The 23,046-nt window shown below is 33.3% G+C and overlaps 1 protein-coding gene across 3 annotated transcripts in view; it reads left to right on the forward strand.

Moving 5' to 3' along the window:
• The window catches only part of STRN3 (striatin 3), a 98,799-nt gene that overhangs the window by 56,105 nt on the left and 19,648 nt on the right, over positions 1 to 23,046 (forward strand). Inside the window, exons 6-11 of one of the 3 annotated variants that reach the window (XM_057488518.1) lie at positions 50 to 179; positions 1,383 to 1,524; positions 9,335 to 9,449; positions 16,981 to 17,111; positions 21,379 to 21,512; positions 22,819 to 22,994. In XM_057488518.1, coding sequence (XP_057344501.1) covers positions 50 to 179; positions 1,383 to 1,524; positions 9,335 to 9,449; positions 16,981 to 17,111; positions 21,379 to 21,512; positions 22,819 to 22,994 — 828 coding nt within the window. Of the gene's footprint in view, positions 1 to 49; positions 180 to 1,382; positions 1,525 to 9,334; positions 9,450 to 16,970; positions 17,112 to 21,378; positions 21,513 to 22,818; positions 22,995 to 23,046 lie in introns of all 3 variants that reach the window. The other 2 variants (XM_036881246.2, XM_036881247.2) reach the window with 2 other exon arrangements.

Genomic DNA, 23,046 nt, shown 5'->3' on the forward strand with positions numbered 1-23,046 from the left:
TAGGATTAACCATTGGAATATTTGGATTTATCCTTTTTTTCTCTTACAGGTCCTCTGGTGATGTTCTGGAGACATTCAATTTCTTAGAAAATGCTGATGACAGTGATGAAGAAGAGGAAAACGACATGATTGAAGGCATCCCAGAAGGAAAAGACAAACATCGGATGAATAAACACAAAGTAGGAACTTGATTTTTTATTCTTATTAGCTAAAATATATATACTCATGTATTGGAATAGAAATTTTGGAGATAGCCAAGTTAAATTGAGAGAGATCATTTTTTATTTATTTATGTGACTTGTAAGTATTATATAGTCAGTTCTTACTGAGCTACCCATACATAGGAGTTATTAATTGCTGTAGTATTCACTAAATGGCAAGAAAGGGTCTGTTCTGTTGTTTTAAGAAAAGGTCTTTTTATAGGACTGATCCACTGGTTTGAAACTTAAAAAAATACACCTGCCAGTTAAGAATCACTGCTGAAGTCTGTTTCTTTATTAATAGCAAACAGGTGATTAATTAACTGAAGCTGCAGTGGGGATACTCCCACACTAGGTGAGGCAGTAAACTGGCTGTAAATGTATATAATCAACATTCTCATTCTTTGTTAAGAATTAATAAAAACTTATTTTTGCTCATAACCTAAGAAACAGGTATATCTGTTCTAGTGATAATGTGGGTTAGCTGTAAAAACAAAAATATATTAGATGATTAATTTATAAATTAATCATAGTGTGCAATATTTCACATACTTAAAAAAATTAAAAAGTGGACAGGTTCAGTTGTTGTTCTTTGTGATACTATAGTAATGTGGGAAAAATACTAGTGTTTCTCAAAAGCTTCTTCCTGCCTCATTTCCTATGTGTAACATACTTACTTGGGTAACATGGATGAATTGAGATTTTGATCCTTCCTTTTTTTTTTTCCTTCTGGGAGGTAAAGCACTATTATAATTACCACAGCTGTTGACATTAGTTACTGTCGTCTTACTAGCTGCGCTCATATCCCTATGAGTTACCGACTACAAATGCATTTCTCAGTAAGTGAAGTCAATTTAGCACAATGTATCAGAATATGAGTGAGTAAATGGGTCTCTAATAGGGGGTAACTGTGACTCTGTTACTATTAAAGAACTTAACTATTCTTGATCAGCAATTTATTCTTATTACCACATTATTTGCATCACTTCTTATAAGTCTTCATATAGTACTGTTGAGAACCATTGGGTGTAATTTGGGATCAGTGAATTAGATGGAAAATCAAAATTTTTATCTAAGTAATTTAAAAATGGCAGTGCAAATGTAAAGGTAATTTGTGAAAACTTAAACTGAGCATTATTAATCTCCTGAATCTTAAAGGAGTCCTTTATGTTCCATTTACAGATAGGTAATGAAGGTTTAGCTGCTGACCTTACTGATGATCCTGATACTGAAGAAGCACTGAAAGAATTTGACTTTTTAGTGACTGCTGAAGATGGTGAAGGAGCTGGAGAAGCAAGGAGTTCAGGGGATGGCACAGAATGGGGTAAGATGATAATGAAATATGGGGCGGAGTAACATCTCGCTCTTAAAGATATATTACTATTAAATAATATATATAGAATGTGTGTATATCAGTGTATGGTGGCAGTTAAACAAGACTAGGGAAGATGGTACTGAATAGTTTCAGGATATTTTGCACCAATTTACTTAGATTTGGGAACTAAACTATTTAATATATGGCTTTTGGCAGATTTTGATTTTTGAAATTTGTCCTGATTTAAAGTTGAAACATTTAGTCAATTTAGAAATGCAGTTCCTTTCCTTTTAGCAGATTAAAAAAAAAAAAAGCATGTATGCGCTTTTAAACATTACCATTATTTAATTTGGTAATGAATCAAGGTTTCAAAAACTTAACTCTTTCAGTGTGCTTATATGGTGTTATCTGACTTACTTCTAGGAAGTAATAACACTACTGATCCTGAATTAGAGGTCTCTTTTGAACAAGATTTGATGAAGGTATTAAACTTTATAATATTAGGTGTGTAAATGTTAGGGCCTACCCTTTGGAAGTGACATGTAATGCTAATAATCCAGCCATAACTAAAAGGGAGAAAACACAACACAGTTCTAGTTATACAAGGTTTAAAATCCTGTTAGAAAGTAAAGTGTAAAAAATACTTCAAGATAATAGCTGAAGTCCAGTTTGTTGTTCCTATTTAATATGTTCGTTCAATCATCTTTTGATACCAGCATGTTATCTGGTAGCTAGAACTCAAATTGTGTTTACAAAGGTCTATTGGAGAAGGTTACTAAATACCTTAATGTGTATCTCACACGAATGCCAAAGTTCCTGAGTTAGAAGAATTATCACTAGTATTTTTATAACTACTTTGGTGATAGGAAACACACTTCGATTTAAAAAATGCCTTACTTATGTATTGAAACTGAATATTGCTAATTGCAGAAGAGACAAAAACCTAATAATATATTTGTTGACTATCATGATACAAATCAAGTAGTTAAAATACTTGAATTTTGGTACCAGCTTTCTCATTGTTCATCCTTTTCAAGCATTGTTTTCAGACCTTCACTTCTTTTCTAAGTTGAAAGAGAAGAGGCACATTAATTGAAAATATGAAAAAAATTCTACAATTACTCTCTTGGTTTTGAATGTACTATTATTTTGAAAATGGCTATGTTCTAGAAGTTTACCCTTCTTAAGAATTAGCCTTGCTCAAGAGAAGTGGTGGTATCAGTTTTCTTTTAGCTTCTTTGTGTAATCCAATGTTAGAAATACCTTATTTTTTTCCCAATGATTTCTAAAGTATTGTTTTTTCCAGATTATTTTGTAATTATATAAGTATATATAATTATTTTATAATTCATGTATTTTTTAGGGGGTTTAGAACCCACAGGTACATGTGAAGAAGAAAACTGAAAGTCACCTATAATGCTCTTTGTAGAAAGAACCATTATTAACATTTATATATAAATGTCTGTTTCTTTACTGTGTGACTTATAACCCACGCTTTTCACTTACTATGTTGTTGTTCTGCAACATTGTTTTTAATAGCTCCATGATATTCTGTCAGTTCCATTATTTAACCAGGGCTATACTGATGCACAGATTATTTTCATTTTTAAAAAAACATCAAAAGCAGTTTTTAAACATCTGTATAGCTGAATATTGGCATGCATCGATATTCCTATTTTCTTTGCCTTAAATTGCTGGTTGTTAGTCAAAAGATGGTACAAAAATTTCAGGAAGTTAACTTATATAATGACATTATTTCTTTAATAAAAGTACCATATTATGTGCAGTTGATTGGACCTTCTGTTCAAAAGACTTTTGAGTTTCAAGACAAGACCTAATTAGTGAGTAACAGCTGTTATAACTTTATTTACCTTTGTTTATTAACATCTGAGAGTGACCTGAATCTCTGTGTAAGTGGAAGTAACTGACAAAGTCTCTCCTTTCCAGGGGAGACTGAAACATCTTAAAAGCATTTTAAATTCTTGAGAAGGAAAAGGACTCTAAGAAACAAATGGTTCAAGTAGTTTCTTTCCTTAAACGAAAACCATCAAAAGTTCTACGCAGTGTTCCTGAATTTATCATTTCTATTCAAGAGGCATCATACGTGGTTTTTCCAAAACAAAGAGGATGGATATACAAACATACTATATTTAACTCATTTACTTAAAATTTGAATTTACTTGCAAATGGGAAGGTAGTGGTTTTCAGGTACAAATTCATGGATAAAAGACACAGATTAATGTGGAGTATAAGAACAAAGAAAAAAACTGAAGGAACAAAACAGCAGCAGACTCACAGAACCCAAGAATGGACTAACAGTTACCAAAGGGAAAGGGACTGGGGAGGATGGGTGGGAAGGGAGGGATAAGGGGAGAAAAGGGGGCATTACTATTAGCAGACATATTGTAGGGGGGGTGCACAGGGAGGGCTGTACAACACACAGAAGACAAGTAGTGATTCTTATAGCACCTTACTACACTGATGAACATTGACTGTAATGGGTTATGTAGTGGGGAACTTGATAGGGGGAGTCCAGTAAACATAATGTTACTCATGTAATTGTAGATAATGATACCAAAATAAATGTAAAAATATGTATTTCAGACACACAAGAATCAGAGACTTAGTAATCCTGTGTGAGAAAATGTCATGAGGGAGTATGCCACCGAAGTAAAAAGACTAACCTGCTGTATCAGAAACAACAGCAGTTGAGTGTGCTCCAGAATTGAAGGAAATTTAAAAAAAATTAGAGACTTAAAAAAAAAAAGACACAGATTTAAAAAAATAAACAGTCTGTCCTAATGAAACATCCCAGTACTCACTTTGGATGATCTGTATGTTACTTTGTTATTTTGTATACTAGCAGTCTGCTCAGAATACCTTTAATTTTGAATTCTTTTATACTATGTAACCACTGCTTTTTAGAAAACACTGAAGTTCTGTTTTGCTTCTGTCATCTATGTTAGGTAGTCTCAGTTTAACTTTAGTAGTTTTTTAGTTCTTGTCATAATAAAAAATATTAGTAGGCACTTCTAATTTTGCTATTCCATGGACAGCAGGCATTTTAAGGATGTTCAGTTTTTTTCTCCTACACTTTGAAACTGATCTGTGGGAATTTGTAGGACGACAGAATGCAAAAAGCCCGAGTGTTTGTATTTAAATAGAGCAAATAATTAAAGTACTGAATATTTGAATACAGTTAGTTACATTTATGCTACCTTAGGTAGAACTCTATAATTCCTCTGCCATAATAGATTTTTATGTTTTTGTGGTTTTGAGTTGTCAACGGTCAATTTTTTTGTGCATATCTGTATTTTCTTTTAAACAGAAAAATTCCCATAAGTGATTCAACCCCATTTCTTGGTATTCCCCCCACCCCTAAAATTTTTAAAAACAGAATTAATCTGTAGAAGATTATACTGCCTCTTCCCTCTTGCTCTTAACTATTTCTTATAGGCAATATCAGATCTGCTGTTACTTAGCAGGCAAGTTTCAGAATCAGGACATCATTTGTGTACATATGCACTCCCCAGCATGTTCTTTGTGCTGCCTAAGTTTACCTTTGATTTTCTACACTTGGGGGTATCTTACAAGTGATACTTGTTTTTTTCCCTCAAACTTACTCTTTTTAATTCCTTTGCTTTTTTACCCCACTACCCTTTGCTACTTTAGTTAGAGCTATTCGCAGCTTTATTTTTTTCTACAAAGGTGTTTTAAGAAACTGGCTAAGATATCTTACTGCATTTTTCTGTCCTAGTTACCTACTGATTCTACCACTTAGGTTGTTATGTTGTTCCTGTGAGGTTTAAATGTGTCAGTTTGTGTCGCTTTAAACAGTCACTTTTAAAGTAACAATTGTGAGCTTTAAGATGACTGCAAGTGATTAATTCCTTAGATCATATTTTTTTTCTCACAGTATTCAATAGGTGGATGGAACGACTCCTAATACTGCGTAGTTTGCAGTAAACTTCATGACTAGAGTATGTGAAAGTGAATTTTATCTTTAAATCATCAGTATTACTACCATATTACACTTTGCATATTTGACAAATAATTTTATATGTAAATTTCGGTCTTGAGCAACATAGTTTCAAATAATTCAAATCACCAAATTAACTTAAAGCTATGATTTAGCTTTTTACATACTGAGTACTACCTAAGATCCCAATTATATATATACATAAGAGAGAAAGATGACAATTATAGTATGAAAGACTCAAGGTACAGTAAATAAATTTTTCTGTGCCATTCAAATATGAGAATTTCTTCTGTTTACTACATACAGCAGTCTGTAAGGGAAAAAAGGCCTATGGCCTAGGGAAACTATAAGACCTGTGGGCCAGAATATGAGTTTTCAAAAATTTAACAAGTATGTTTTCCCTAAAATCCCACAATTACTCTCAGTCTTACTGATGGACTAGCCTGTGTGTTTTGGTACAGTTTTTACTTAATAACGTGGTTATATAAATTCCTGGTTGTTACTCTGTAACAGAATGTTAAACTTCCTAATAACATAGCTGTTTCAAAACTAAACAAGTCTCTTAAGTATGAGTAGGTCAGATGTTGCTAATATCTTGCTAATTGTTTTTAATAAACTGAACAAGCTCAGTTAACAAAAAAAACTTAGCAAGAGAATGAAAAATCCTTAAAACTTAAAATAATTCTAATAGACTTATTTTTATTATTCTTTTTTTTTTAATGTTGTTTTTCCTCTAGAGTAAATTTTTTCCTGGCACAAGTATTTACTTAAAACAGATAGGGATTTGTTTATTCAGCTAAAAAAGTTAAAGTATCATCTTTAGCAGATGTACACCGATGTATGTTTTAATTTCTCTAAGCTTGTCACTGCTTTTATCTTACCCTAAAAAAATTATCTCTAAAAAAATTCTTCAGTGAAATTTGAGTTTTGTTTTTTTGTTTTTTGTTTTTGCTAATCTTAGTTGTAGACCAATGGAAGAAGGTAAAGATATGTTGAACTGTTTGGGTGGGGTGGGGGCAGAGGTGGGATTTTTGAATGCTTTGTATGGATTATTTGAGACATTGTATTTTGGAACTATTACCTATGTATTATATTGGACTAGAATGCCTCTCCGTTAGTAGTTATCCTGTGCATGCATAACCAGTGTGACAGAAAGTGCATGAATATTTTCATCAATAAAATGGCACTGACCTTTCCAGCTTGCACTTTTATGAGTAGTTTGCATGTAATTTGTTCATTTGCCTTCCTGTTGCTGGCTGAATAATTTTTTATTAACATTTTTATAAAGATGCAGCGATCTATTCTTGTCTTGCCAATCGGTTTCAGCCCCAGGCAAGTTCACTATGGATTCAATGTGACCAAAGAAAATGACAGGGGTGAAAGGGTTATACCCAACTTTACTTCCAGGTAGCAGGTTAGTCACTAGAATCCCACTCTCTCAGAGTGTGTCTGTATGCAGCAAGCCAGTCTCTGCCTCTGGGCCCCTCTGTCTGCAAAGCCATCCTCTGGGTCTCTCTGCACAGCCGTCCCGCACAGCCATCCTCTGGGCCTCTGTCCTCGGCGCTGCCACCACTCCAGCCTCTGCTCTGCTCTCCTGCAGCCTTGCAGCCCTGCCACCGTGCCATAGCCATGTAGTGTCCACAGGTGTGCAGTGAGCTAGTCAACCACAGCCAGGTGAGAATCCTGGCCACAGGAACTCTCATTTTATCCACACTCCACCCCTCCAGGATTCTCTCCTCTCAATCTAAGTGCCCTTAGTCCTCTGTAATGGTCCCCGTGCAAGGAAGCTCAAACATTGTTCTCCAGCAAAAGGTCTTGCAGACACACAGGCCAGACTCGTGGCTCTGTCTCTGACCTCTGCCTCTTTGGTCTTAATGGCTGGAATGGCTGCTCTGGTTTCAGTTTTTGCCATAGCTCCAGTAAGATCCTATTTGGCTTCCTGTCTAATTTCCTTCCATCTGCTCCTGCCCATATCAAATCAACCCACATCTGGATCCTCGTAACCCTTACGAGGCCCCTCAAATTCCTCCTGTGAGTAACAGGTCTTATTTCTTTCTGGGTTCTTGTTGCTTCAGTTACTGTACGTGTCACCTCGCATTTTGTAATCGCTGCCTCAAGGGAGGCTGCACTGTCAGGGAAGACAGCTTTCCCATTTCTGAACCCGACAGAACAATTCCATCCACCCCTAAGTCCCACAGCCACCGGCTCAGCCTGAGTTTAGGGGCGTGCTCTCCGACTTGGGGAGGGGGCTGCTCCTCTCCTTGGGGAACTTGCAGCTGCTGGGTCTTTATTTTCTTTACAACCACTGGGCATGCTTTCAGTACAGGAGGGGCCAGTGCCTCCGGCACCACCCCTTCATCCTTCCCCAGCTCCCATTTCTAGGGCTGATGGCACCTTTCTCTCCACTTCCCCAAGTGCCTCCTCTGCTGCAGTGCCTCGCAACAATGCCAGCTCAGTCTTCAGCAGCTTTCTTACCTTCAGCTCAATGCTTCGCAGCTGACATTCTCGTGCCCCCTCTGCCTGTGCTTCCCTCAGGAGTTCGTCTCTTTCTTTGATGGCTTCTTCCTCCTTCAGAACACCTGGCAGCACTACTGTCCTGTCTCCAATGGCATGTTGCTGCCGGTGCTCTCATGCTGCCTCCTCCTGCATCAAGGCCATTTCCCTCCTCAGGGAATCCACAGAGGTTTGCAGCTCGCGTTCTCGTGCCGCCATTTCTTGGGTTTCCTCTGTAGACCTTATTAATACTGTGAGAAGCAGCCAACCCACAGTCCCTGCTGCCTCACGGGCACTCTGTTTCTCAAAGGATCTCCTTACCATACCAAGGGCCACCTCTACTGCATCAGGTGTCACCTCCACTTGCCTCCAGTCCTGGGGTGGGGCCCAGTCCTCTAGGAAGCAAGCCACCTCAGAGCACATATCCACTGGGGACAATCCACTGTCTCCCCATTCACAGGGGCAGCCTGCTGAAGCACCCCTCCCATAAGGGCAGCTTCTCTTTTTCCTTGGTCAACAATGGACCCTGCCAACTTTTGCCAATTGTCTTGCCAATGGGTTTCAACCCCAGGCAAGTTCACTATGGATTCAATGTGACCAAAGAAAATGACAACAAAACGTTCTTGGGGTGAAAGGGTTATACCCAACTTTATTTCCAGGTGGCAGCTCAGTCACTAGAATCCCATTCCCTCAGAGTGAGTCTGCATGCAGCAAGCCAGTCTCTGCCTCTGGCCTCTCTGCCTGCACAGCCATCCCACACAGTCGTCCCACATAGCTGTCCTCTAGGCCTCTCTGCACAGTCGTCCCACACAGCCGTCCTCTGGGCCTCTGTCCTCGGTGCTGCCACCACTCCAGCCTCTACTCTGCTGTCCTGCAGCCTTGCAGCCCTGCCACCATGCCGTGCCCAGAGCACTGGGTGGAGCTCTTTATAGAGTCAGCAGCCATGTATTGCCCACAGGTGTGCAGTGAGCTAGTCAACCAGGGCCAGGTGAGCATCCTGGCCACAGGAACTCTCATTTTATCCACAATTCTTTATAACATTAGACTTCTAATGTCAGTTCATTGAGAGACAATTAGTTATTGAAAGAAGAAAACCTTCAAATTTGTAATTCATGGAAAAGACGCGTCATTTAACTGTTATTTGTATTAAATGTTTAGAAATTTTTGAGATGGGCATTTAGAATGAGTTGTGAGTACCAAAACTGAGACTGCACCTTTAAAGTAATTTGAGTATATGCTGTTAGTACATTTTTGCTATGATGAAAGTAAAGCTATAACAGTTAACTGCTAATAGCTTGCATTGCCAACTGCTGATTTTTTTTTCTATTAATAATATGCTGAATGTAGATAAAGATGACCTCTCCCCAACTACTGAGGTTTGGGATGTAGCCCAGGGACTAATAAGTAAACTGAAGGAACAGTACAAGAAGGAGCAAAAGGGGAAGAAAGGGGTAAAGAATAAGTGCAGCTTCTATTATAATTTTTGTATACCAATTTTTAAGAAAGAAAAATTCTCCAGTTCTGTTTTTTGTGTGTTTTTTTTTTTTGTTTCATAAAGGGGCAACTAACTTTAAACTTTGTCTGCCGTGTAACTGAAATTTATCTGAATATAATTTAGGATCTGTTATTGATCAAGTGAAAAATTGTTTCAAATATAAGGATTAGGATGAAGGAAAGATTTCAGGGTCTTTTTTTTTTTGGTTATTTACAAAATTTAAGGAATATTGGCCTTGGAAGTAAAATAGAAATTTTTTCAAAAGGGAGAAAGTATGAATTGCTCTATTTTTCATACATAGAGTACTGTAAGTATAACCAACTCATATCCAGGTTACATTTCTTAGTTTGGGAATCATGAAATATAGTGATTAGGAAAGTTCTTTTCATATAGTTTCTGCTTTCTGGTTTTAATGCAAGCACAAGAGCAGCAAAAAAATTACCTTTGGATAGTACTTTCCTGGTAGAGGAAAGCCACAGAATAGGTCGTCAGTGGCAGTAGGTTAGTTTGGTGAATAGCTGAGTGTCTTTTGGTGCCTTAGTATATATTCTTCACTATGTTGTATCCTGACCAGTGTACTGTAAAAGTATATATTTAGTTACAGCACCTTTCAAAGAAGTAATTAATTTCATCTTGTGAATTAAACTTAAAAACAGTCACATGGAAAACATCTTTAGACCTATGAATATTAAATGAAAAAACTTAAAACTTAGTTTTGGAAAACTTTATTTTGAATTGGTCATTGATTGCTACTAGTCTAACTTTTTTGACAGTATCAGGGGAGAAAACAGTGGATGACAAAGGCAAAAACCATAAAGGCATTCTCTCATTCCTTTTATGGACAAATAACATAAAATGGCAAGTGTAATGGAAAAGGGTGTGTTTCCTTCAGCAAAGCATTTTTTGAAAGGTTTAATGTGGAGGTTAATAAGTGGAGTTCTGGGGACTTTACTTGTTATGTAATTTATAACTTTTTGCTAATTTATGTTACTGCATGTGAATAAAAAGACAAACTATTCTATAAGAAGTTTCAGACTGTGCGGTGAACTGCTGCCCCTTGTATTTAAAAATGTTTAGTGCTGGGCAGGGGTTATGTTCAACCCTAACATAATTTAGGTATATAATTCATGCATGTTGAGTATGAACATACTTTTGCATGATTGGCTCTTTTAATATAGTCATATTGACATTAGAATTTTAAGATTCAGGTCTGTTTTTAATTAAATAAAGCGGTTTATTTTTAAATTAGGTTACTTATTTTATGTATGTTTTTCATAAACTGACCTGTCTGCTGAAGGTTTCTTTAGAAAGTGTTGCTTTGATTTACAATATGAAATACCAGTTTTTTCCCTTTTAGAATATGATTAGATCTATACCTTTACGAGGTTTAAAAATAGAATATGTCAGCTTAAGGTTTTTTTAGTTGTAGGCTTTAAATTTTTCTAAATCTGGTTAAGAAATATTAGGAACAGATAAACTGAAATTAAAATTAAAAGTCCCCATGACATCTTAATGTAATTAATTTTCTTTAATATGTATGGATAGTTTTGTTATTTGCCTGCCTAGCTAATAGTTCATAGGAAACATCATTTTATGTCAATCATTCCTCTGTAAAACATGTTTTCAATTTTTTTTTTTAACAAAATTGCGCTGTTGGCAAACAAAATACTGGAGAACCTAATATGTGAAATGGGACAAAGGGAACTGCTCTGATTAAATCAGGGGCTGGCAACCTGGGTGCCAGGCCTTGAGGCTCTCATGTCTCAGTACTGTTTTATAATTTAGATGGTACCGTATCACTTAGCTGGCCACTTTAATGTGGCTTTGTGCTATTTTCTTCAAAAAATACTTTGTCTATGTAACTATAAAAATAACAAATGCTAGTTATTCATACAATATAAGAAGTATGTAGAAACAAAGAAAAAAGTAAAAATCACCTGCAGTTCTACCACTTAGAGGTTACTATTTGGCATATATCCTTCCAACTTTTTCTAAGTGTCTTTTAAACCACCTTTTAAATTTTTCAACAAGAATATCATTATATTGTTTTTAACTGATTTTTATTTAATGTTTCATAGTCATCTCAATAAAATACAATTTTAGTGGTTACATAGTATTGCATGTTGTGGATTTAACCTAGCCTAGCCTCCATTGTTAAACTTTTAGATTGTTCCTCATTTTTAATGTTTTTGTAAGCATCAATGTCTTTAAGGTTATCTATGCACATAGATGTAAAGATGAGGTTTCCAACAGTGTCTCAGGAATAATTAGAAGATAATATGTTTCCTTTTATACTTCTTTCTGAATTTAGATAAGTAAAAATTTCTTGTTCTTGAATATAGAGTTCAGTATGAAAATATTGGCTCTGAATCCCTGCCATGAAGATAAAACTTAAGGAAATTTTTAAAAATTGTTAATAGATGGATCATAAACTTTTAATGGTCTTAATTCAGGTATATCAACATACTAGTATGAAGATAACCATCATGAAAAGATAATTCATGAATTATCTTAGTGTTCTTACAGTCTTGTTGATTTTTTTATTCTGATATTTTCCCAGATGTAGCTTTGCACAAGTTGAAATGATTCACAAACTGTAGCCTTTGATTTTTTTCCCCCCTTTATTCCAAAATGTGAACGAATCACATGGATTGGATCATAGCCCTAAGCTTCTACAGATTTTTTTTTTACAACTTCTTTGAGGGAAGAAAATTATTTGCTGACTTTAACATATGAAATCAGCACATGTAATGCATTCTAAATACTTCCCCCCCTTTTTTTAATGGAATGAAAAAAGTGTCAACATTTTAACTTTACAAAGACTCAACTGTGATTTGACTCTTAAGTGGAAAGAGCTAAGACAGTACAGTAACATTTATCTGTCTTCTTTGTTTACTGCACTCTACCTTCTTTTTTATCACCTGAGGCAAAAGAAAATGACTTAAAAGATTGTAGATACAGTTCATAATTTCTTGCTAAGTGAGATATACTTAAGAGTACTTTATTGATTAATACTTATAGAAGTAAAGACCCTGAAGCTAAAGAGGTTTGCTATAGGTATTTTGGTCTCAGCTTTAAAATGGTTAATCTTCCTTTTCCTTTAAACTTTTTATTTTGACAGAATTTCACACTTAAGGAAAAACTTACAAGAATAGTACAAAGAATTCCATGCACTTTTCATCCAGATTCCCCAAATTTTTACATTTCACCACATTTTCTTTATCCTTTTCTCTCTATAAATATATACATTTATTATTTCAGAAAAATCAGTAGGTTGTAGACACAGGTTGCTCCTTAAATATGTTAGTGTATGTTACCTTACCACGAAGACAATCTCTTAAGAACATGCCTACAGTACAATGATGAAAATCAGGAAATTAAGTCATAGAATACTATTATCTAACCTAAAACTTGGGGGTTTTTTGCTTTTGTTTTTTAATAATTTCTAAGCTTTCTGTAATTGAGGAAAGTAGTGAAGGGGAAGTTCTAAATTAATCTTATGTTGAAATCCAATAAAAATCATATAGCATCTGAAGTAAGTGTGGAGAATTTGAAATCTGGAACTTTTAGAATACGAGGGGAGTTAAAAATCTTTGAACATTTTGATACTTCTCTGTTTCAGTTTTTCAACATGGAAAGTTTAAGTTGTCAATTTAATATGTTTTCCTTGAGCTCTTATTCTTATGGCTTATTGCTACTCCTATACTGTTTTGTGCACATGAGTTGAGGCTTATTAAAGTTTGATTATTTCATCAGAATGAGTACTTCTTCAGAATATTTGTAGGCTTTCCCCATTTCAAAGATTCACATTCTGAGAATGTTTTCCTAAATATTCTCACCCTAACTTTCCTGTCTTTTCCATGTTAGAATATGATTTATTTGTCATTCCTCTTCTTTCTCTTAATGGTGTTACAGAATTGCTATATATCCTCTGACTTGATTATCAATACATCTGAAAAGAGAATCTTTTAACTTTTCAATCACAGGGAAATGTAATATGTTTGTGAAGTATGGCTTAAGTCCAAATACCTATAAATTAGGCATGTTGATATATTTAAGGAAAAATGATGGATTTGTAGCAATAACTTTTAGCAGGCTTTTAAAAATACCTGGGCACACACTATAAAATAACTGTGATGATTAAGCTGCTTTTATTTAGGAGAGGGTATAAATTCAAAGAGCCCATAAAATAGTTCAGTATTTTATCTCCTGCATCAAATCAGTGGCAAAAACTAAGTTTTTGCAAAGTGATTTTATTTTCATTTAAGAGATGTACTTGTTTTATGTCTCTGACTTTAATTTCACACTTTTCAAACAGAGCATTCTTCAACTCATTTCTTTCTTTCTTTTTCTCCCCCCGAAAATACCTTAATTTAGGTATTTTTTTTTCTGATCAGAAAGGATCAGATTGATGTGCTTTCAATCAGTGTATTGCACTTTCTTAAACTTCAGAATCATTCTGCAGTTGAACTAGTTGTCTTTCCTTGTGATGTCATTTTTTTAAGATAATAATTGTCATGTGAAGGTTTATTTTAATTAGAATGATAGAAAATGGAATAAATCTAGCAAATACGACATAACTAAATCCTTATTCTAAAATAAATTTGTCTTTTTCAGATTGCCTGCTAATAGTTGCTTTCCCTTCCAAATATAAGTAAGATAAGGTTGGTTAGCAAAGCGGAAGTGAGAAATGGAAAATGTTAGATTCAGTTAGAGTGCTGTTTTACTGATAATTATATAGAGCACACAGAAGGGTAAATTTAATTTATTATGAGTATGTGTGTTTGTGAGTAAGTGTGGATTTAAAAACACAACAGTGGTCAGCTGATAATTTGGCTTACATGTAACATAATTAGTATGTTTTTTGTTGTCCTGTAATCTGTTTAGAGGATTGTGCATTTGTATAGCCTTGGTAGTCATGGTTAATATGCAGGTGGGTTGAATTATAGTTCATAGTAGTAAAAAAAAGTTTTTCTTGCTCTTAAAATTAGAAAATGTATTTATTCTGTAGAGGCCAGCAGTAATTGAGAATGAGTTTTTATTTAGTTAATGCTTAATGATTCTTCAACTATGCCAGTATTATATATTGAATATTAAATATGTACTAATACCATTATAATTTTCTCATTGCTAACCAGACTTTAAATTTTTTATTTGAAGTTGCATATTGTTACATTTACGGTGTTTAAGATATTGGGGAGATTTAGAGTATGAAGACACATTAAATTTGTAGTTGAAAGATGCTCTACAAAATAGGCACTAGGTAAGACGGTTATATGTGGTAATAAATCTGTTCTAATCTTTTAGCAGTTTTTGGGAAATTGGAGTTAAAGCGGGGATATTCCATCTTTTCTTAAACTTGTCATTATGCCACACAGAGACTAATGTTTGGCTATAGTATGCACAACAAAAAGTAATAATAATTATGTTATTTGGGGTCCTCAATTTAAAAAATAACTTCAATGCTGTCTCCTACTTTCCTTCCATCTCCCAGGCCATGTGTTCAGGAAATTATGACTTCATGTTATTTGTAATAACAAAACTTTTTCTCGTCTTTATTATGTTTGACATTAGTTATCATTTATAAGGCAGTATCAAATAAAGTCAAATTTTATGGTACATGCAAGTATAATAAGAGTGAGCAGGGAAAGATCAACAAAGGCTTCACAGAGGAGATGGAACTAGTTTGGAAGAATGTGCTAAGCCAAGGTGCATGTTTGAGGATAGGATACATACACATGTGTGTAGGAAGTATTCTCACCGTTCTGAGGAATAGGTGAGTATAGAAACTACAAAATTTAGTAGAAATAATCTTGGTGAACATTGATACTATAGGGAAATTGCTTTGCTTGAAAATTAGGGAAATTTATATTGTGGAGCATTGAAAGATGAGACCGGATAGGAAAAATAGGGTCTGATCACATGCAAGGTTAAGTACAAACTTTTAGTTAGCCTTGATCCAAAGAGTCTTGAAGTGCCTACATTTTTGAGAAAAATTGGGGTTGATTTATTAGTGATAAATTTATGTGAATGTGGCAGGAAAATACCCACATAAACACCAAGGTTTATGGTTTCTGAATAAGAGGTGATAAAATAAATGTGATAATTTTGGAAAATTAATTTAGTTGTAGTAATCAAATTTGAAGGCTGAGCTGGGAGGTAGGAAAACCAATTAGGGATCTAGTGCAGTAATTCATTAGAATGAAAGCTTTGATTCGAATAAAGTCAAAAGAAAGATTAATCTGAATAATACGTTAACAGAAGATTCTTCTTTAAAAAAACCCCACCCCTTGCTTTACAAGTTGAAGAGGAATTAACATGTTGCAGAATTTTAATACCAGAAACCAAGTCAATGGTGGTGATACAAGTGGAAAAGTTATAAAGGTGAGCTATTTTGTAAGAAAGGAGAATGTTTATTTTCTTTCATGTTGAACTTAACTGATAGATGTCCTGTTGGCAGTTTTTCATTTATTAGAGAATTTGTTTACAGTCATTTCATTGTAAGGGGAAAAAATCCTCAAATAGTACTTAAGTCTCCCCATTATAATTACTTTAGAAAATGCAGTACTTCACATATTGCATCCTTCCATCCAGAAGTAGAGTTTCTTAAGCATTTCTAAGAAGTTAGAAATTACTATAAAATAGAGCTAAAGAGTGTATAACATCCCATATTTCCATTAAGTCTTAACCATCTCGCTCTCTGGCATTCTGTTAGGGATATATAGATGAGTAATAGTTCCTATAAATTTACTAATATTCTAATAGCCATAGTGAAATTCGATAATTATATAAGCAATCTAATTAGTAGATACAAGGTTATAATGTGTGACCTTGGATTTTGCTTATTTTTATTTTTTATTGACTATAAGGCATTTTGTTCAAATTATTTTTTCTCACATTCTTAAAAATGTTTTAGTGATAAATTTATGTGAATGTGGCAGGAAAATACCCACATAAACACCAGGGAAAGTTAATTGTTGCACCCTCATAAAAATAATTTCTGCATATTTCCTTATTAACTTTTTTAAATAGTCAATTAAGTTGGAAAATTTTGTTTTATTTTTACACTGTTAAACCATAAACACCAAAATTTCCTTTTGTTTTAATGGTATCTTCTGTGTCTGTGAGCTTAGAGAACTTTGGTTCAGTGACAGAAGACTCAATTATATATATATATATATATATATATATATATATATATATATAATTCTGTTTGAAAAAATAATTTGAAAAAATGAAACATATATATATATATAAAACAGTGAAGATAATCTCCACAGAAATGGTGAATATCTTAAGTATTTAAATAATTTTAATACTTTTGGAAGGATGGTATGTAAAATTGAAGACAACTTTAATTATCTGAGATTTTTATCACTGGAACTTCTTAAAAAATAGCCTGTTTTGTTAATAAACTGGTTTGAAAGGCTGCTAGCAAGTCAAGCAGTAGCCATTAAATGAACCTCTACTGCCAACATTAATTTACAGGGATCTACAGGACAAAACTCTGCAACATGATAGCTGGTCTGGGAAATGATGAGCTGGTCCACATCCCTTCAGGAATCACTAATCAGTCTAGGTCAGCATCCACTAGAATGACTGATCATGACGGTGCAAGAGCAGAGGAAGGTACAGAATTTAGCTACCATGTTAATTTACTTTGCAGAAGGTGTTAATTCCAAATCACATCTCCTTAATATCATACATTTGCTGCTGTTTTAAAATGCTGAAGATGAGCATTTTAAATGCTTATATGATCTTCAGAGAAGATGATGAGCAAGCTCTTAGTGTAATTGTCTTAGGGGTTTTGAAACTTTTGGCTTCTGTGTCTATGTTTTTGTTTTTAATTTTAGGTGGAATTTTTAGGTTACTTCTGAGTACCTTTCTTAAATCTAACTTGAGCTTACAGATCTAGTAGCAGGAAAGTACTAGTTTTTAGTAAGACTCTAAATAGTACATATGGAAAAGAATTCTTTAGTTATTTGTCATATTTCTTAAACTTAGCAACTAATAGTAACTACCACTTATTAGGAGACCACACAGTGCCCCCAGACATTGTGCTTGGAACTTTATGTATAAATGGAACAGTTGCCTAATTTAATCATTTTGGAATAAGGCAGCACCTTCATTCTTTAACATGGTTCCAAATACGTACTACTTCTAATGAATTTTCTAAAATTGCCTAACTAGAAATGTGTAGGTAATGTCAGTACCAGTTAAGGGATTTTTTCCAAAGTTAATTGTAGCTGTAGATACATAGGTATACTTGAGTGACTTATAATTTGTAGGTCAGATAGCTATAATTCTAAGTAATGAGACCAAATTACCAAAAGTTTATTGTGATATATGAGATACATATAATTCATTATCTAATAATTTGGCCATTAAGTTGGAAAATTTTGTTTTATTTTTACACTGTTAAACCATAAACACCAAAGTTTCCTTTTGTTTTAATGTTATCTTCTGTGTCTGTGAGCTTCGAGAACTTTGGTTCAGTGACAGAAGACTCAATTATATATATATATGTATATGTGTGTATATATATATATATACACACACACACACATATATATAATTCTGTTTGAAAAAGTGAAATTTATATATATATAAAACAGTGAAGATTGAATTTCAATAAAGATTGAATTTCATTGATGTTTCTGCTTGTGCTATATTCAGGGTATTTGATGCTGCAGTCCAAAAAATTTTTAATACATTTTGTTCTCTTTTAAGAGTTCTGTAGTAGCACTTTCCTTACACTTAAAGTTAAATAATTTTGTATTTTTTTGCTTACAGTCATCTCTGCATGCATTTATTACTCTTCATAATTTGTAAGAAAATTTGAGGAAGGATAAGTAAAAACACTATAATAATAAAACCAAAAAAATATATATATGAAAGCATGAAAAGCAACAGGAAAAGTAAAAGTCTTTTTTTTCTTCTTTCCCAGATCTCTTTTATGCTATTAAGCTATTTTTCTGTTTTACTTTAAGAAGTATTTTCTAAAATTCATGTGCCAACTCCATTACTTTTCATTGTATGCATAGTAGTGGTTTAGCTTCTTTAGCTTGTTGTCTGTTTTACCAAATAATGCATAGTAAAACTTGCTAAAACTTTTGTAGTTAATGTTGTATATTTAAGTTACAAATTTCACATTTTAAGGCAAAGCCTTAGGAGCAGGAATGCCTCAAACCTAAGATCTATGGGCAAAGCTAGTCAAGGCCTACACTAAACAAACACCAGTTTAGAGCTCTGTATGTGTGTTTATGTGTATGTATGCTTTTTAGTAAGTGATTTGTTAATGGTAGAAGGATAGATAAGTATGATCATTACACTCTTTAATGGAAAAATAATGTTAGAATTTGTTAATAAAGATTCAAGTTCAACTTTGACAGAATTAAGGTGACATTACAGTTCATAATTTCATTTTCAGTGGCAGCCTCCCATCTTCATGCTTTCCTGTTGAAGTCCATGGCATACCTCATTTTATAAAGAAAAAAATGTCTTCAGTGAGAGAAACTTTTTCATTATAACCTTTCAGGCCATTTCAGTGAAGACTTGAGATATATACTAAGTTGCCACTGGCATGAATTGAATCGGTTGTTGGGCTGTATTCTTTAGTCTTGATAAAATCGAAGGAGAAAGAGAGTTCGTTATGTGAGCTATAGGTTTCTTTGGTCATTAGTGTCCATAAAAAGGATTAGTTGTAGGAGTACAAAAAAGGAACTTGTTGTAAGATCCCATTTTGAGACCCTAAAATTTCCATAAAGGAATATGCTAATATGACCATAGTATTCTTAAATTGCTTGATGACATCTCAGGCTATCTAATAAAAAAGTATCATAATTTCTGTCTTTAAAACTTCTTTTAATAATTTTCTCTTTAAATTGCTAGTAACATTTTTCTGCTTAGGTAATCGTGTTGTAGGTAATTACATTAACAGTAATAAAATGAGTTTACAAAAATAGAAATTAATTCTCTGCAAAGAAGGGCAAATAAGTATTTACTGTGATAACCATATGCCACAATAATGGGTGATTATGGAGAGTAGAAATATAGCTTAAAAGATTTAAATATTTTTTTCATATGAATATATAACAATTGCTGAGTGACCAGGTTGGCTTGATATATATAAGTAAATATATGTGTATATATAGAGAGAAATGTAATCATGATTAATTAGAAATATAATACCATCTTTTTGTTTAATACAGTTAATCTAAAACTCCAGTAAAACTAGCTAATATTGCCTAGATACTTCCTTTCACATGCCCCTAAATTGTTCAACGATTTCTGACCCAGAAATATTTCTGCAAAAAAATTTATTATGTTAAAGTTATTTTATTGGGCTTTCATCAAGGTTTGTTATTGAGTGTTTGTATAATTGTGAGTGGGAAGAATTATAGCATTTTGTTCTAACTTGTCTTACAAACAAATTACGAGGTTAAAAGAATGTCCTTACGCTGGATAAAACTGCTTTGAGGATAATACTACCTAATAAGTTTTATATAATTATTCTTAAATGTAATTTTAAACCATTGATTTTATAATTTTTAGCTGCTTCTGGTATACAACCAGCAGTTACATAATAGAAATTGGTAGAAGGGATCAGTTCTTCAGATTATTTAGATTCATAAGTATAATCATTGAAAGATTAATTAAATACTACTAAACTCCCTATGTATATTTTCTGTCAAATTTACTCTAGAGCACTTAGCTCACAACTTCATTTTAATAATGTTATATAGGACCCTATTTAAGTCAAATTATATAGCTAGGTTTGATATTATAGTTTACTTTGATAAATAATAAGATATTCTAAATGAAGGTGAATTTTACATATTTAGGAAAGTTCACTTATATCTTCTCAGAATTATTTTCACTAGTATTAGTGATAGCAAATTTCATTATACTTGTTGTTTCCTGTAGTGTTATTTGTCTCAGTTTTTCATAGGAGATTTTCAAGATTGATAGTTTGAGTTTATATGTTTCCGTTTTAAAAATTAGCTCATGAATTTTAGATGTTTTGATATGTTGAGTTGTTTTGTATTACAATATTATAATGACTTAATGTGTTTTCCCCTTGCATTTTAAGATTAAAATTTGCTTTCAAAACATGTTAGAAATGATGCTGAGAATTAATTGCTTGTAACTGTTAGAGCAAAATACTTATATAATAGTATAGTTATTCCTAATTATGGTAGAGTTTGATTTTAATTAGAGTATCAGAAATTTAAAGTTCTGTAGTTAGTCAATATACATTAGTTATTTTAGAGTATCATGGTAAATAAAAGGGAAGTTAAAGAATCATAATAAGAGTTTGAAAGCTGGAAGGCATTCTGAAGATCACATAGATTAACTTTTTACAGAAAAGGAAACTGACATTGTTGGTGGTAGAACTGCCCTTTTCCTATACCATTACTGGTACTGGAGGAATCTGTGCAATCTGAGACTTGGTTTCAGTAAACCAAAACACTGGTGTTCTGTTAACCATTTTAGTGCTTGTATTAATTTTTAGCAGGGACTAGAATACCTAGCACTCTAAGCAAATAAGATACAAAGCAAAAGGATTTTGCGGCATTTCAAAAATACTATAGTTATAATTGCACCAAAGTCATAAGTGATTTAAATAGAATACCTTTTGTGTCCCACCTCCTATGCTGGAATAATATATCTAGTGCACATTTGATTTGTGGAAGATATGTTGCATTTCCTAAATAAACATTTGTTTTTATTACTACTCAGTAGTAGTTTTTGAGTGGAGCAAATAGGAGGGAAGTGGGAAAATAAAAATTATATTACTGAATATTTTAACTGTTAAGTGCTTACATTTCCCCCACAATATTGTCTTGTACTGTATGATTTTTCAGCATTTAAGAAGCGGTTTTGTTCTTTATAGCTGAACCAATTACGTTTCCATCTGGAGGAGGCAAGTCATTTATTATGGGTTCTGATGATGTTTTGTTAAGTGTACTGGGCCTTGGAGACCTTGCAGACTTGACGGTAACAAATGATGCAGACTATAGTTATGATGTAAGTGCAGTTTTATTTTTAATTTTTTAATGATTTAATAGAAGGCTCCTTATTTTTTGGAAACACTTGTAAAACAGAATTAATGTCAAGGTGCATGGAAAAGATAAGTTTAAGTGTGTCAATATGTTGATTTGAAGTGGCATGTAGATTTTCTCTTGCAACTACTTTCTTTGTGGTGTTTATAAAGTTTTCTTAGGTATTGTGGTGGATTAGCAAAGAGTTTGGGATAATTGTCTTACAATATTGGTTGATAAATATTTATATTCAGTAGTCAACTCTCAATTATCTACTCAAATTAATCCATATTGGTGTTAAAAAAGAAGAATAGATGACCTGAATCACTTATTTGCCTTCAGGATACTTCTTAAAAAACAAGTTTTAATTTTGAATTTTTATTCATTAAGGATAATATTAAAGTTAGCTTTCCATTTCCTGGATACTTAGTCCTTCATTTGAGGGATGGGAGAGGATGGAGGGGGATGGGAGGACAGTGTTGGAGGTAAAGCTAGTCTTGGATTAAATTTTTTTATAGATAATAAACACTCAATTGAGAGTTAACTATACTTGTTAAGATTTTATATTAATGAATTTGCCATTTTTCAGCAAATTATTTTCCTTTTATAATGAATTACTTTTTTCTACATTGTATATTTATGTTAGCATGCTTTTTAGAAACATCAGCCTTGTTGGGCTGGATTATTCACATTAATATTTTTAAAATACACAAGGAAGAAAATTCTAGTAAACTTTTGACTACTTGACAAGTGGCATCTTTACAGATGGAGAAAGGAAGGTAAAATGGTTAACCTCTTTATCAGTATCAATAATAATAATGAAAATACTCTTAAAGTGTCTTTAGTTCAGACTTTTGTAAAGTACCTTACTTGCTGCCTTCTTAAAATTTCACATGCTAAGTTTCTAAATAACTGTACTGTTAATACTGTACCCTTGGATTTTTGGTAGTTTATATAATTTTTACTGTTTTCATGTAAAGTATTGCAGCATGGTAGTTTTTGGTTCTCATCTGATATTTAATAGGACCTTTGGGTTTAGCCTGTTTAGATTTAAGTAAATCGTATTAAGGAACTCTTCATTTGATCTGTGTATTTAAAAGCTAAGGAAATTGTTCTTAGTTCTTATTAATGATAAAGATTTGTTATAAAATTTTTAGGGTATGTTAAATTTCCACTGGACATTTTAGGAAGCAGTTTTAACTTATATTTTAGACACCTCAAAACAAACAAAAACTCCTCATGCCTATCAATTTCCTACTTTTACCACTAGGTATTATGCTCTTTCTTTTTAGTTGCCTGCCAATAAAGATGCCTTTCGAAAGACATGGAACCCCAAGTATACACTGCGTAGCCATTTTGATGGAGTGCGGGCATTAGCTTTTCATCCTGTAGAACCTGTGCTGGTTACTGCCTCTGAGGACCATACTCTGAAACTTTGGAACTTGCAAAAAACAGTTCCTGCCAAAAAGCAAGTATTTTAATGTTAGCCTGTATTTTTTTTCCTTCTAAACTTGCTAATA

This window comes from Manis pentadactyla, chromosome 11 (assembly GCF_030020395.1).
Source record: "Manis pentadactyla isolate mManPen7 chromosome 11, mManPen7.hap1, whole genome shotgun sequence".
NCBI lineage: Eukaryota > Metazoa > Chordata > Mammalia > Pholidota > Manidae > Manis > Manis pentadactyla.